The 15,121-nt window shown below is 45.0% G+C and overlaps 1 protein-coding gene across 1 annotated transcript; it reads left to right on the plus strand.

Annotated features, from left to right (window-relative positions):
* Positions 1 to 51: 51 nt before the first annotated feature.
* RTCB (RNA 2',3'-cyclic phosphate and 5'-OH ligase) lies at positions 52 to 10,927 on the plus strand. Its single transcript, XM_072333265.1, has 12 exons — positions 52 to 255; positions 337 to 415; positions 1,135 to 1,202; positions 2,454 to 2,553; positions 3,733 to 3,889; positions 4,086 to 4,242; positions 5,191 to 5,350; positions 6,161 to 6,336; positions 7,223 to 7,411; positions 7,710 to 7,820; positions 8,673 to 8,792; positions 9,843 to 10,927. The coding sequence occupies exons 1-12, from the start codon at positions 163 to 165 to the stop codon at positions 9,948 to 9,950; spliced, it is 1,518 nt and encodes a 505-aa protein (XP_072189366.1). The 5' UTR covers positions 52 to 162; the 3' UTR covers positions 9,951 to 10,927.
* The last annotated feature ends 4,194 nt before the right edge of the window (positions 10,928 to 15,121 follow it).

A 15,121-nucleotide genomic window follows, 5' to 3' on the forward strand; every position in this document is an offset into this window, starting at 1 on the left:
GGCCGCTCCGCCAGGGGGCGTACGCGGGCGGAGGAGGTTTGTCCCTCCACGGCTGCCGTCCGCCTTCCTCCTCCGCTGAGGTGTCGTGGCCCGCGGCGGCCGCCGTCGTGTGTCGCTGTTGGTCGGTGCCGGCTGCGGGGGTTCAGGGCGAGCGGAGTCACCATGAGCCGCAGCTACAACGATGAGCTGCAGTACCTGGACAAGATCGACAAGAACTGCTGGCGGATCAAGAAGGGCTTCGTGCCCAACATGCACGTGCGTGGGGAAAGGGGGCTGGGGAGGGGGAGAAGAGAAGGAAGGGAGCTGGCCGGGCCTCTCTGACCGCTCTCCCTGCAGGTGGAGGGCGTGTTCTACGTGAACGACCCGCTGGAGAAGCTGATGTTCGAGGAGCTGCGCAACGCCTGCCGCGGCGGAGGTGCGTCCGTGGGGAGCGAGGCCCTCACGCCTGAGGGCTGGGCTGGGCTGGCAGCGCCTTGCTTTCCCTACAGCTTTCTCTTATCCAGGCCAAACAAGCTCAGCTCCCTCCGCCTGTCTTCATGGGAGAGGTGCTCCAGCCCTCTGTGCGTCTTCATGGCCCTCTGGAACTGCTCCAGCAGCTCTACATCAGTTCTGTGCTGGGGGCTCCAGGCCTGGTCGCGGTGCTGCGGATGGGGCCTCATGAGTGCGGAGGACAGACCCCTCCTCCTCTCCCTGCTGCCACCACTCCTCTGATGCAGCTCAGGATACAGTTGGTTTCTGACCTACATCACATGCTGGTGGCTCACATTAAACTTCTCACCTATCAGGACCCCAAAGCCCTTGGCAAGGCTGCACTCAATGAGTCCTTCTCCCTGTCTGTACAGTCATCTGGCATTGCCTTGACCCAAGTGCATCACTGTGCGCTTGGCCTTATTGCACCTCATCAGGTTCACATTGAACCAATTTCCAAGCCTGTGCGGTCCCTCTGAATAGCTTCCCTTCCTTCTGTCATATCCACATAACAATATGTCAGATCCTGCTTAATGCTGACCAGATTTGAGCCCTTGCTTGTGATTTCTGGTGAGCTGGTATTTTGAGCACGCCTTTCAGAAAGTACCTCCTTGTGATTGCCATCTGATTACTGGCATGTTTTGTTTCTCTTCTTTTGGTTTTAAGGTGCGGGTGGATTTTTGCCTGCTATGAAACAGATTGGGAATGTGGCTGCATTGCCTGGAATTGTTCATGTGAGTAATTGCTCTGAAAAGTTGCTTTGTGTTCCTGCTTGTCATTGATGATGGGAATACTGCTGCGAGGAGGTGTTTGGATCAGAGATCTCTCTAGGACAGTTGGTGTGTTAGGAAGCTGGCTCTGAGTGTTTGCAAGGACAGGCTGTGAAACTGTCAGAAAGGGGAGTAATCCCCTTATTTCATTGACTACCTTTTGACATGAAGCCTTGTTGGCTTTGCTTTATGCTATTCCAGTTGCTTTAGCTGCTGTTTTTCCACTGTCTGTTGTTTTTTAATCCTCTCTGCTGACCTGCAATGCATGAAGAAGAGAGGAGGGAGCAGGAGGTGATGCTGTTATTTGCGTTACTGTTGCTGCCCTCACATCTTCACTCTTTTTAATAAGATTTCTTGTTGATGGTAAGGGAAGGGGAAAGAAGCATATAAGCCCTGAAAAACAGTTCTCCTTTTCATGTATAGCAACAGTTTAACACGTTCAGTGGGTTTCAGAAAACAGACAATGTTTTGAGTCCTGTTTGCAGTGTCACAATCTGAAGAGCTGTGTAGATGCACACTGTTTCTTTAATTGGCAGTAATGTGATAGGTTCAATTAAAAGTAATTCTGTTATGAATTGACTCAGCTCCTAACTTACCGTGTTGCATTGAAAGAATGATTTTTTTCTGCCTAGAGCACACAGTTTTAGGCCAACATTCAGTGATGTAGCTAAGAAAGGAAAGTGCTGACTGTTGCATGGTCTTATTCCATTGCACTGACTTCCTTCTTTGTTAAGTTTGCAGCATTTAGGTATTGCTGATGGCATGCAACAGGGACAAACTCATCTTCACTCTTATGTCTCTGCTCTGTGCCATTCATAGTTATTCCCTCAAAGATGTCAGTGCAAAGGCTCTTTAGTTCAGGTATAAACTAGATTTCAGTTTGCCATCATAGTTCCTATGTTTGGTTGTTTGTTTTTTTGTTAGTTTTCTTGAGACTGGGCCAGTCTCAGGAGGGGCTGCTCAGCTGACTCGCCTCTAGAGCTTGCTTCAGGGTGAGATGAACTGCTCTCTGCTTTCTTTGATGGTCTCTCCTATAAACTGTAGGAGTTTATATACCTGAATTCTGATGTCTGCTCCATCAGAACATCCTTTCTCTGTCTGCTGTATTGGTCTGTATATGTGACAATCTCTAACACAAGGCAGAGCATAACCAAGATGCCTCTTAGTGCAGTACAAAGCTTGCAGAACTTTGAAATTTCCTTTGTTTTCTTTCAGAGATCCATAGGCCTGCCAGATGTCCACTCTGGCTATGGCTTTGCCATTGGCAACATGGCAGCTTTTGATATGAATGATCCTGAAGCAGTGGTGTCACCAGGTGAGGTTACTTCAAGACTGACTTAGTCTGCACTGAGAAAGGTCTGTGTTGGCTTAAAAATATGTGGCAAAATGGCAGATCTTTACAATACTTTACATGCAGAATAAAGACAAAAGATATCTGGGTTACACAGGTTTAAAAGACACTTAAATTTCTGTGCTCAGAACCTTTATTCTTCATGAAGTGAATGGTTATTCTGTGGGCATTTAAACAATACAGAAAAAAAATTACCATTATGTTATTGGCTTGGGCTTGTATCCCTCAGACTTGAAGAGAGAGCACGAGGCTTTGGACTTGGGTTTCACCATGTTGATAAAGAACTGACTCTTCTCTTTGAGCAAGATTTGAAGCCCCTTTTTATGAACATTTCTATATTGTTAAAAACGTAACATTCCTGTATTTCTGACTTTTTAATATACACCTTGGTCTGCAGTAATTGATGGTCTACAGGTGCTTTTGTGGTTGTATCTGAGATTCGTGTTTTAGGCCTTGCTGTACTCAAATCATGTGTTCCCGGTGGACTCAAACTGAAGCTCTCCTTGTCTAGTGTCCCATCTCTGACACAAGTAAAGGTGGCACGATTGGTCTTTCACACTCAGCCTTGCTCTGTGGTGTTTATTTATATTAAATACTAAGAATTAAGCAAGACTAAAGTTTCATACTGCTTTTAAATATTTATTGTTTATTGTAGTATTTATTCCAGAGAAGGTTCAAAAACAGTTTGCTTTCAGGAACTTGCTTTTGGGGACTATGCTAAGATTTTCATCTGTCACTTTCCTTGTGTCCTGTGGCAGGTGAATGTCCTCTTCAGTTTCTGTATATATATTTAATTAAAGCAGTATCTACTTGCTGGAACAACTAGCAGATGCATAGGGCATGTATTTGAGATGGAAAAGCTGCTGTGGGTGGGGTTTTCAAGAGTGGTCAGGTTTGTCTTTGCAAAACTATTTGGCTCTCTTGAAATCTATGGCTTCTTGTAAATCTATTAAAATGAAACTTAATACAGTTCCTGATATTTTCTTAGAAAGAAGATGTAAGATCATATCATTTGGTACGTGCTCCCTGTTAGCAAGGATGTTGATTTAAGATTAATGTTAATCTCATTTTTATTATCTTAATATTTGGCAAACGCTCACCATCAGCGCACTATTAACCGTATGGCTCTTCTTACACTGCCAGGTGGTGTCGGATTTGACATCAACTGTGGTGTCCGCTTACTGCGAACAAATTTGGATGAAAGTGATGTGCAGCCTGTGAAGGAGCAGCTTGCCCAGGCTATGTTTGACCACATTCCTGTTGGTGTCGGTTCAAAGGGTGTCATCCCCATGAACGCCAAGTAAGAGAACAACTTTGTGTGCACGTCACTGCAGTAGTCATCTATCAATTTTATGAAAGATTCAAGGGTGGGAGACTTATCCTTTCTGCATGTGTGCTTCTCCAAGAGGAGAAACATTGGGTTTCTCAGGACCATACCTAGTTGAGTTTTGAGTATTTCCAAGAATAACACGCATGTATGTGTTTGCTAATTGCAGGGATTTGGAAGAGGCTCTGGAGATGGGTGTAGACTGGTCTCTCCGGGAAGGCTATGCCTGGGCAGAGGACAAGGAACACTGTGAGGAGTATGGAAGAATGCTGCAGGCCGATCCCAATAAAGTCTCTTCGAGAGCAAAGAAGAGGGGGCTGCCTCAGGTAAAGCTGTGTTTCAAGAAGGTTTTGAGTGTTCCCAGGGTTCAAAGTGAAAGATAGTGGGTTTCCAGACTTTGCCTTTCCTTGAACCTTTGCCTAATGGTTCTTGGCAGGTGAAAAGGTGAGATGGTGGTGCTATTTCTTATGAATTCTTGGCAGAGTTTGAACACAGGGAAACATGATAAATGTTGGGCATACCCAAAGTCCCTGGGGTCATCAGGTTTTCACCAGTTAACACTCAGTACCTGGGATTCGTGTTTGCTGGCATTTCTCTGTCCAGACGTCGTTTTGTTGAGAGACAGACAAGCTGTTCTGTAACTTTTCTCCTTGTTTGTATAGCAAGTTAATAGAAAGGGAAGGAAAGATACCACAATAAATGTGACTAACTCAGAACTTTGAATTACGGTTCAAGGGTTGGATTTCATTTCTATGTGTAGTACGTCATTGTCATTGCTCTGAGTGGAATGCTTTTGAGATAACTATAATAATGCTCTGTTTACTGAAACTTCATTTGAGTTTTTTTTTGAGTTTTGCTTTAATCTGCTGAAAAGGTTTAATAATGTAGTTAATAGGATATTTTAGCTTCCTCATGGGGTTAGAAGCAAGTGTAAGGCAATGTCTGGCTTGTCTCTAAGAACAGGATGGATTCTCAATACTCTCCCTGTCTTTCGACTAGACCTAAGTAAGTTGCAAAACAAAGTGGCTGCACAGACTGCAGATTCTTGTCCTTTTGTTTAATCCTGGTCTTGTTCAAACAGTAGAAGTTGTTATGAATCTGAACAAAGAGGGCTATGATAATGCTACAGTGTTCTGCTTCCTTTTAGTTTACGTTTGTTTGTTTTCCCTGGAAGAACTACTAAAACTAAAACCTTTGTAGCAATTTGCCCTTCTGCCCGTATTCCCATGGCTGCCTTACTAAGCACTTTCTGATCTTTGTGTTGCGATTGGCAGCTGGGGACCCTGGGAGCAGGAAATCATTATGCTGAGATCCAGGTTGTGGATGACATTTACAATGAATATGCTGCCAGGAAGATGGGCATCGACCACAAAGGACAGGTTTGCGTCATGATCCATAGCGGCAGCAGAGGTTTGGGCCACCAAGTTGCTACAGGTATGGTCTGACTGGCATGGGTACCTGGAGTAAAGCAAACTGGTCAGCATGTTCTTACCACTGGCTTGTAAACTCCAACACCATAAAGCTTTTCTTATGGGCGTAATTGTCAGTCTATTCTGAGTTACCTTGGCGGGGGTTGTCTCCCTATGTTCTCCCTTTCCTCAAATGCTGGAAAAGCTTGCTTACAGAAGTTGTAGAACCACTATCTTTGGAGATATTCAGAACTTGACTCGGTCCCTGAGCAGCCTTGTCCAGCTGGAGCTGCTCTAAGCAAGTCATAGAACTAAGTAAGTCCCAGAAATCCCTTCCAAACTTAGTTCTTGTATGATTGAGAGTGGAAGGAGATTTTCACTGAATCCATTGTCTGGTTCAGGGGCTCTCTTCAAACGTATTTGCATAGGATTGTGAAGACTTAATATTTGATGTAACAAAGGCAGACATTCTTGTGGCAGAAAAAGACTAAATTATTGGGTCACAAAAAGGTTTTACCGCTGCATTTATTGTTGTGAACGTAAGTGAAGTGCTTAGATTATTACCATGTATCAACAGGCTGAACTGCATTTGTCTAAGCAGAGAATTCTTTCTGGTACACCTCAGACCCTTAACTGGTCTTTCTAAAATAAGTCTTAGGGAATGCTGTTTGCAAACAACAATATTCTGCCACAAAAGTACTGTTTGAGGGGAAGCTGTAGGTCTGACCACTGGACAGATGCGTTCAGTTTTAGAATATAAATTGTGGACACTTGTGTTAATCCCATAGACTGAAACAAAATGAAGAAGTCACATAGAAATCCGCTTATTTCCTAGATGCATTGGTAGCTATGGAGAAAGCTATGAAACGGGACAAAATCATAGTGAACGATCGCCAGCTAGCGTGTGCCAGGATTGCCTCTGTGGAGGGACAGGATTACTTGAAGGGAATGGCAGCTGCTGGAAACTACGCGTGGGTCAACCGCTCTTCTATGACTTTTCTAACAAGACAGGTATGAGCAGAGTTGCCTCTGCGGTACATATTGTGGTACGCATCATGCTTTATCCTAGGCATATGGAATACACAGTAGCTGCATCATAGAATCACTGAGGTTGGAAAAGACTGGCAAGGTTATCCAGTCCAACTGTCCACCTGTCACCAGTATTTCCTCACTAAACCATGCCCCTTGGTACAACGTCTAAATGTTTCTTGAGCACCTCCAGGGATGGTGACTCAGCCACCTCTCTGGGCAGCCTGTACCAGCACCCGGTCACTCTTTCAGAGAAGAAATTTTTCCTAATATGTGACTTTCAATTTTGTGCTTCTTAAGTCTGTCCAGAAAAAGCAGCTTACACAGAGTTGTAATCAAAGCAGTCTGTGTAAATAATAGAATGGCTTGGGTTGGAAGGGGCCCCAAGGATCATCAAGCTCCAACCCACCATCATACACAGAGCCACCAACCTCCAGATCTGCTAATAGATCTGGTAAAACTTTTCAGCATCACTGAGAAGCCGTTTAAGCAGTGTTTTCTAAAATGCCTCAAACTGGAAGAAGAGGATGCAAGAAGATTCTCCTTTTAAACTACCGAAACCATCTTTCTCTGAGTTGCCAGAATTTGTCTGGCTGATAATAGATTGAATTCTAATGTTAAAACTGTTGATGGGCAGATGAGTCTAGACTGTCCATTTCTGTCACACTCGGCACTGTTGTACTCAATCATGGCTGAATTTGACCGAGGGTTCTTACCTGCCATACCAAGTGTGTAGGTCACTGACTTACCATTAAGAAACATTTTCAAGCAAATCTGTTGCTTTTATTTCTAGAAGTATTGTTTAGCCTCTGCGTGTACACTGCAGTTCTCCTCTTGTATTCCGTGTCATGGTTTGTTCTCATTTTAGGCTTTTGCCAAAGTCTTCAACACAACCCCAGATGACCTCGATATGCACGTTATCTACGATGTGTCTCACAACATTGCCAAAGTGGAGCAACACGTAGTGGATGGGAAGGAACGGACTCTGCTGGTGCACAGAAAAGGATCAACCAGAGCCTTCCCTCCTCACCATCCTCTTATTGCTGTTGATTATCAAGTAAGTTTGCACTCCACAACTGCAATGGCTGAAAGATCATTAAAGTTTTATACCTATGGCAGGCTGCAGTCATTTGCCTTGTCTGTCTATTGGACCTAAGCCTTTTTGATATACATCTTTCAGTGCATTTTGGTATCCAGAATCCTTGATACCAGGCACCTGAGGCTGAGGGAGGCAGTTCTCTGAGGGAATGTAAATCTAGCCTCTTTTCTTGGAGATGTAGTTCCTCTCAGACGTTTATTAAGAATGATTTGTTTAGGCTTTTTCTTGGTGGATTAAGACTTGTTTGTATCCACAGCTGACTGGACAGCCTGTTCTGATTGGTGGGACTATGGGCACATGTAGCTATGTCCTTACTGGCACAGAGCAAGGCATGACTGAGACGTTTGGAACTACTTGCCACGGAGCTGTAAGTGGAAAATCATTCCAGGAAGATGTTTGAATGGGAATTTCATCCAATGAACAGGGTTGTTAAAGGGCCATTTGGAGTCAGATTCATTTGTTGGTAATACAGGTGGCCTTACCACTGTAGTTCAAGTCCAGGAGGATTGCAGGCTGGAAGTCCTCTTTATCTCTTACTGAGTGGTTTTGACTACTCCTACAGAAAATTTAGGGGGTGCTCCTTTATACGAAGCAAAGGTTAATACAACTGTATTGAGAATGATCTCCTCCTTCAAAATCCTGATATCTGAGCTAGCAAGAATTCATGATGCTGAGGCTGTTCATACAAAACTCCTCAGTAGCTGGAAGAAGATAATTTTTCCCTTTGTATTTTATGTTGTGAGACAGGGATGACTGAGGAAAAGAAAGTCTCCAGTAAAACTGAATCGTGAGCACTGTCTGACATGGTTTGGACGAAAAGGCTAGTGTGTTTTACATACAGAACTTTCCTAGCCATAGTACCAGGTGTATGATTATGCAGAAGCTTGTCATCTGAGATCTAAATTCATTTCCCATTTTGTGGCTTACTCTGGTCTGTGTCATCAGCTATTCTATTGGCGAGTATGTAATGACTAGAGAGTATATTTTGGATATAGCACCAGATGTCAAACTTCACCCAATAGTATTCCAGGGGGTCTGGCCTAGAAGTCTGCTTCCTTGTCAGCAGTTACAACCAAAAGGTCTTTTGTTCAAAGCAGTTAGAAATGGAGCTTAGTTTTCTTGTGTGTATCCGTTGATTTCTTTTTCATGTAGTAAGAAAAGAGTGCTGTTTTTCCAAACTACCACAAAAAAATACAGAACTAACTAATCTACTTTCTAGGGCCGTGCACTGTCTCGAGCCAAATCTCGACGTAACTTGGACTTCCAGGATGTACTGGACAAGTTGGCTGACATGGGCATTGCCATCCGTGTTGCTTCTCCCAAACTGGTCATGGAAGAAGTAAGTTTAATACTTTGTTAGCTGAGAGGGGAGAAGAGAATCTTGCTCCTTGGCTGAATGACCCTCTGTCACGTGGTTTTTGACAGTGCTGAGTAGTCACTACTTGAATATATGTACAGCTTCTGCAATTTCTGATAGGCATATCCACTTTTTCTGGAAAATAATATGAAGTTTTCTCTGTCCCCAAAGTCCTGCCAGAAGGAGATTATTAGGCAGGTTCGAGAAGTATGTTTTTTTCCCCTCTTTTTCCTGCCTGACAATAGAGGTAGTAACAATCTGCACTGAAAAATCTTTATGGGACCATCACAGAAGTTGTTACCTTTTATGGGTTCTCTTCCTTCTACATGATGTTCTCCCAGTTTTGCATTTAGTGTATACTGTAGTTGTTATGTAGATTCATAGCGGTGTATGAGAGGTCTGCCTTTTAAGACAAATTCCTCTTATTGATTAAGAAGAGGGGAACTTTGGCTAGAGAACTTTGATTGTTAGGACTTCAGTTATGATTTCTTATGATTAACATGTCTCTTGTAAACACAGCTTCATTAGTGCAAGCATGTCAGTCATTTATAACTGTGCTTTTATGGGTGTTAGTGCTGTACAAACCTGCTGATCTTATTAAAATCTCCAAGGATGGCTTCCTAATAAAATGCTGGGGAGGAGCTCAGGAGCTCAGCCCTGTTTCTTGTCACTGAGAGGCAGTGAAGATAAATCCAAAAGGAAGGAGGAAGTTGGAATGACTTCCTGCCAAATGCTGAGTTCCAGAATCACTGGCTGCTGGTGTATTGCATTATCTGAGAACATGAGGAAAACTGAACCAAAACAGCTAGTATCTTATCTGGAACGTGGTAAAAGTTTAGTTGTAAAACTGAATAGATCTTAGATTTTGCATGTCTAAAATGTCTAGATTTTGAATATCTTCACCTCCTTTTACAGCCTCAATGCAAATGATTCAGATTTTGTGAAGAAAGGAAGGGATATCCAAAGCCTGCATCCAGCTACCTGGGACTGTGCTGTTTACAATGTTTTCTTTTTCTCTCTTTCCCCCTCCAGGCACCAGAGTCTTATAAGAATGTGACAGATGTTGTTAATACCTGCCATGCAGCTGGCATCAGCAAGAAAGCCATTAAGTTGAGACCTATTGCTGTTATAAAAGGCTAGGAACTGACGAGGCAACAGAAAACCACCAACGTCTTCAGGCCTTCTGCAAAACTTCTGCAAAATCATCATCTTCCCATACCTTAGAACTCAATAATCTACTCAGATATTACATCACTGTTATGGAAACACAGCAGTTGAGGACACCCCTATTTTTAACCACGTGTAGGCATAAGTAATAGTTCCACCACCTTGTTATATGGTGTTTGTTTCTTATGGAAACAGTAAAGGAATCAGTCTTGTTTTGTTTTCTATGCAGTTTCTCCCTCAATTTGGCTGGTTGTTCCAAAGGCAGAACTTCTGACTTTGCTGAGTTATCACTAATTACTGTGCTGTAAGACCACCTCCATCAGCAAAGGTGACACACAAACCAGACCTCCCATCTCTGCACCTGAGTGCCTGGAGCTCTTTCCGTGTACAGAAGTACCCTGATAGGCAGGATATAGCACCTCTGGGCAGGGAGAGGTCTCTCTGTTTGCAGATATCAATACTGTTGCATGTTTTCTGGCAGTTGGGTAAAAAATACAGAGTTGGGAGTGGTCTCCCACTTAGTTTGAGAGGGACTAGCTAGGCTTGAGGCGCAGTCTTCTCCTCTCCCCCCCTCTCTACCACGTACCACAGCACCTGATGTGCTTGTCTGTGCCCAAGCAGGAGTCTGCAGTATAGTGTAAATGCCAGTAGAAACTGGCAAGTTATTTAGAAAGACTTAGTTTGCCTAATAAGAGTTGTGACTTTGCAACTTGGAAATGCACTAATCCAATGTTTTGAAAAGTCCTAAGCATGTGAAAGTTGGATTGGATAGTGCTGTTCACCGTGTCCAGTGACTGATTGAAATGAGTCCGGCTGCGGGGTCATGCCCAGTAGGATAAGACTGCTTTCAGCTGATGTTGTTTCTTTAATGAAATAAGGCTGGAGTGGGTGCTGACCATCCCCACTAGATCATATTGGATATTATAAATAAAATGGGAAGATGGACACCGCAGTGTGTCTGTGTCATGTTTATTCTGTGGCTGTTGTCCACTTCTAAGTGTATATATCAGCATGGAACCCAGGACATTTTGTGACTTCAGCTGATGGACCTTGCAAAGAAATGTGCAGGTGGCAGATATTATTGCAGGATGCAGAGGAAGCCTGTAAGCCTGTATGCAGACACAAGAGGGCAGCAGGAGGAGTGTAAAACAAAGCCAGAAGGGAGCTATCCCTGCCAGAGATTTGTGTTAAAGGAACAAATAGGGACGTGTGGACTTGACTGCCTTTTGAGGAAGCATTTAGGTTTAGGTTGATGTCAGGAGACATAACAGCATTTTGTTGCCTTAATCATTACGTTTAGCAGTGTCTTAAGCTTCAGTATTTGTATTTAAAAACGAAGCATTTCTCAAACACTTCTTTCCTACCATTTCAGATTTACCTACCTTGGCAGCTGAAACAAGCGTCAGTTTCTTACAAGCACGAATGCTCTGTACCATGTAGGTGCTTTCTCATACCTCTGCCTTAAGCCTCTTCTGATCATCAGCATCCATGCATTAGCCTTCAAGAAATCAAGAAGTGGGGGCAATTTAGGTTTCCTGTTGCAAAGCTACTATCAATTTTGGTTGTGTGTTGTTCTGTTGCTTTCCTAACCACCTGAAAAGTAAAAGATGAGAGATGTCTCCCAGTCAGGTCGCTCGTATTTAAGCCTGGATGCTGTTCTGTTTAAAGGCTGTCTTTTTCTCACAGACAGAGCTGCCCACAGCTCCTTTTTGCAATATGCATTAAAAATAAAGGAGAAAAAAGCTAAAATAGAGTTGAATCAGCAGAAGCATCTCTGCAACACCGCATGCCCACATGATTATTCAACTAACTCTGCCTCAGTTAAAGGCTACAGCGAGCTCAGAAGCATCTGTTTATGTGTGATCATATGATGTGCTTCCATCCCTTCCCCCAGAAGACTGATAAACCTTTGGTGAGCTACTGGAGGTCTTTTCTTCTTTTGATGGGAAGCAGTAGGTAGGAGATCTGGGTCTGTCTTATACTGCTGGAGCTGCCTAACGTCACTCACGCATCCAGTGCCTAACTGGTTGATTCAGTCATTCAGTTGATTCAGTATGATGACCTTGCTGTTTTTGCTGGCCCTTGGGGCTTAACTTACAAATGGACTTAGCAAAGCAGTGCTACTTCTGCCTCTAGGATGTGGCGGGTATCATTTCTGGTGACAGCACCTTCCCGCAGTCTGCTTGCAGGGGTTGCTGCAGGGCCAGTGCTAGGCAACATGGGCTGTACAGCTTCCTCCCTTGCCAGGAACCCTGCTGCTCGTGGTGCACTCAGAGCTTTGTGCAGGTGCTGTTCCTGCACCGTTAGTGCAGCGCTAAGCAGCAAACAGAAAACTACTTTGTGTTATTTGGTGACTGAAAGAGTCTCATACCAGGACCCACCAAGGTACAGACTTGTGCTGTGTTTGCTCTGCATCCCACACCAGCTGCTTGGGAAACTGGCATCTAACCAGCGTCACTTTTATCCCCATCTCGAGCCCTTGGGGAGGTTTTCCTGCTATCTCTCTGCACTCCCCGCTTTACACGCTGCTCCTCGCACGCTCCGCTTCCTCCTCCCCCGGTGGTCCTGGGCTGGTGGCCTGGCCCAGGAGGAACAAGTGATCTCTGACACATCTCTGGCACGGGCCTCTTCTCCGCTCTCCTTTGTTCCTCCCAAACATAAACACACTTAACTGGCCTCTTCTCCCTTCTCTCTCCCTCCCTTCAGCCTTCAAAGCAGGCAGACACAGCGATATCCCTCCCGCAGCAAGTGCCAGCATGCTCCCTTCTTGCAGAGGGAAGGCTTCAATTACACTCAGGCCCTGCCCGGAGCTGGCATTTGCTTTGCTCTGAGCACTGTCCTTGCTTGAGTGGTTCTGATTGCCACTGCCTCACAGTCTTCTGGGAGGTTTTTCTTTTGCCTCTTTTGGGAGGTTTGGGGCAGATAAGGGGAAAGGCTGTGATGCTGAAGGCACCTGCAGCAGGTGCTTCGTGCTCAGTGCTGCAGGAAGTGGTGGGAACCCAGCCCTGCTTTCTGCTTGGCTTTGCCTAGCACAGGTCTGGAGGGACAGAAGCATTTTCTTCCTTCCTCTCCTCCAGGGAAACCAGGAGGAAACCTTCCTCTCCTCCATGGAGAAAACCAGGCCTCCAGCAGCTGTGAAGGTACACGCTGGAGAGGACATGGTATTTTTGTAATGAGTTTGAAAGGCAAAGGAGGGAGACTGAAGTGTTTGAAATAACCTCACTGAGTCTGCAGGTAACAATAAGCTGGAGGAAGAGTTAATCTGCCTGAGGATATGAAAGCTCTACAGAGGGATCTGGAAAGCCAGATCAATGGACTGAGGCCAATTGTGTGGGCTTCAACAAGACCAAGTGCTGGGTCCTGCGCCGTAATCACAACAACTACATGCAGCGCTGCAGGTTTGGGACAGAGTGGCTGGAAATATACATGGAGGAAAAGGATATGGGGCTTTAGCTGGCAGCTGACTGTACATAAACCAGCAGTGTGTTCAGGTGGCCAAGAAGACCAACAGCATCCTGGTTTGTATCAGAAATAGCGCAGACAGTAGGAACAGGGAGGTGTACTTAGCACTGGTGAGGTCATACCTCAAGTGTTCAGTTTTGGACCCTACACTGCAAGAAGACTTGGAGGCCCTACAGTGCATCCAGAGAAGGGCAGTGGAGCTGGGGGGGGGTCTGGAGCACAAATCTGATGGGGAGAGGCTGAGGGAACTGGGGTTGGTCAGTCTGGAGAAGAGAAGATTAGGGGAGACCTTATTGCTCTCTACAATGACCTGTAAGGAGGTTGTGGTGAGGTAGGGGTTGACATCTTCCCCCAGATAACAGCGATAGGATGAGAGGGAATGGCTTCAAGCTGTGCTGGGGGAGGTTCAGCTTGGATATTAGAACAAATTTCTTCTCAGAAAGAGCAGTGCTGCAGTGGCACAGGCTGCCCAGGGAGGTGGTGCAGTCACCGTCCCTGGAGGTGTTCCAGAGCCGTGTGGATGTGGCACTGAGGGATGTGGTCAGTGGGCATGGTGGGGATGGGCTGATTGTATGACTAGATGGTTTTAGAGGTCTTTTCCAGTCTTAATGACTCTATGATACTTTAATGGAGGATTCAGATCTCTGAATCCTTCCTTGCCTGGAGTAAATGAGGGACTGCATAAAGCCTGGCCTCTATTCTTCTATGTTAACACTAGCACCAGAGCATGCTTCTGTCCCAAGCTTTCACTCTCTGTCTTAGTGTGTAGTCACTTGGGTGCACAAGGCCATGGGTACCACACACTGTGCTCACAGTAAAGGCAGTGGCAGTGCAGGCTCCTGGCCCAAGGATGTGCCCTTAGCAGAGACTGAGAGCTGCTCTTGCGCAGTGGTACGACTCAGACCAGAATCACAGAATGGCCCAGGTTGAGAGGACCTCAAGGATCATGAAGCTCCAACCCCCCCACGCAGGCAGGGCCACCAACACCAGCCTCCAAACCCTTTTCACTCTGCATCTTCTCTTCCAACACTCCGAACAAGAGCAGAGATCTCTGGAAACCTGTGGGCAGCTACGTCCCTGCTGGGAAGCAATTGGGAGTGCTTTGGGTTACGGCACTCAGGTCTCGGAGTACCAGTGCTGAGTACATTACTCACACAGTCCCCAGGCAGCAGGCGCCGTGCTGTACTGCCAGAGATAGTTACATCCCATAACTCTTTATTGCCCTTTTTACAGTTTCAGGCAGAAGGAAAGGTGGGTTTCCTGGCTGGAAGAACACCTTGCCAATAAATCACTCCGTTACCCCATCGCCTGGCTTTTAAGAACTGTAACCTGTTTGCACTTTAATCTTTAAGAAAAAAAGAAAGAAAGAAAGATGGTTGTTTTAGTTTTGACTAATGCTTATTATTGTAGGGTTATAAATCTGTAGCATTCACAGGCAAGTTATCAAGCTTTAAAATCACAGATGGACTGATCAGTTCCTCCACTGTTTTCCTGCCAAATCCTTATCCACTTCTTGGATGAGGAAGAAAAAACATCACTGTAAATTATTTCTTCCCCAGAGGGTATTTATATTGTAGCTGTTGCCAAAGGGATTTTCTACACCCGCCTCTCATGGGAGTCTTCTTTTAATCAGGTAGATAGAAAAAGGGCTGGGTTGTGCACTTTCTTCCCCATTTTGAGCC

The sequence above is a fragment of the Excalfactoria chinensis genome, chromosome 1 (genome assembly GCF_039878825.1).
Source record: "Excalfactoria chinensis isolate bCotChi1 chromosome 1, bCotChi1.hap2, whole genome shotgun sequence".
Taxonomy (NCBI): domain Eukaryota; kingdom Metazoa; phylum Chordata; class Aves; order Galliformes; family Phasianidae; genus Excalfactoria; species Excalfactoria chinensis.

Coding starts and splice junctions, on each gene's coding strand:
- RTCB (XM_072333265.1), top strand. CDS start 163: ATGAGCCGCAGCTACAACGATGAGCTGCAGTACCTGGACAAGATCGAC. Junction 2,554..3,732: donor TGAAGCAGTGGTGTCACCAG/GTGAGGTTACTT, acceptor TTACACTGCCAG/GTGGTGTCGGATTTGACATC. Junction 6,337..7,222: donor TGACTTTTCTAACAAGACAG/GTATGAGCAGAG, acceptor TTCTCATTTTAG/GCTTTTGCCAAAGTCTTCAA.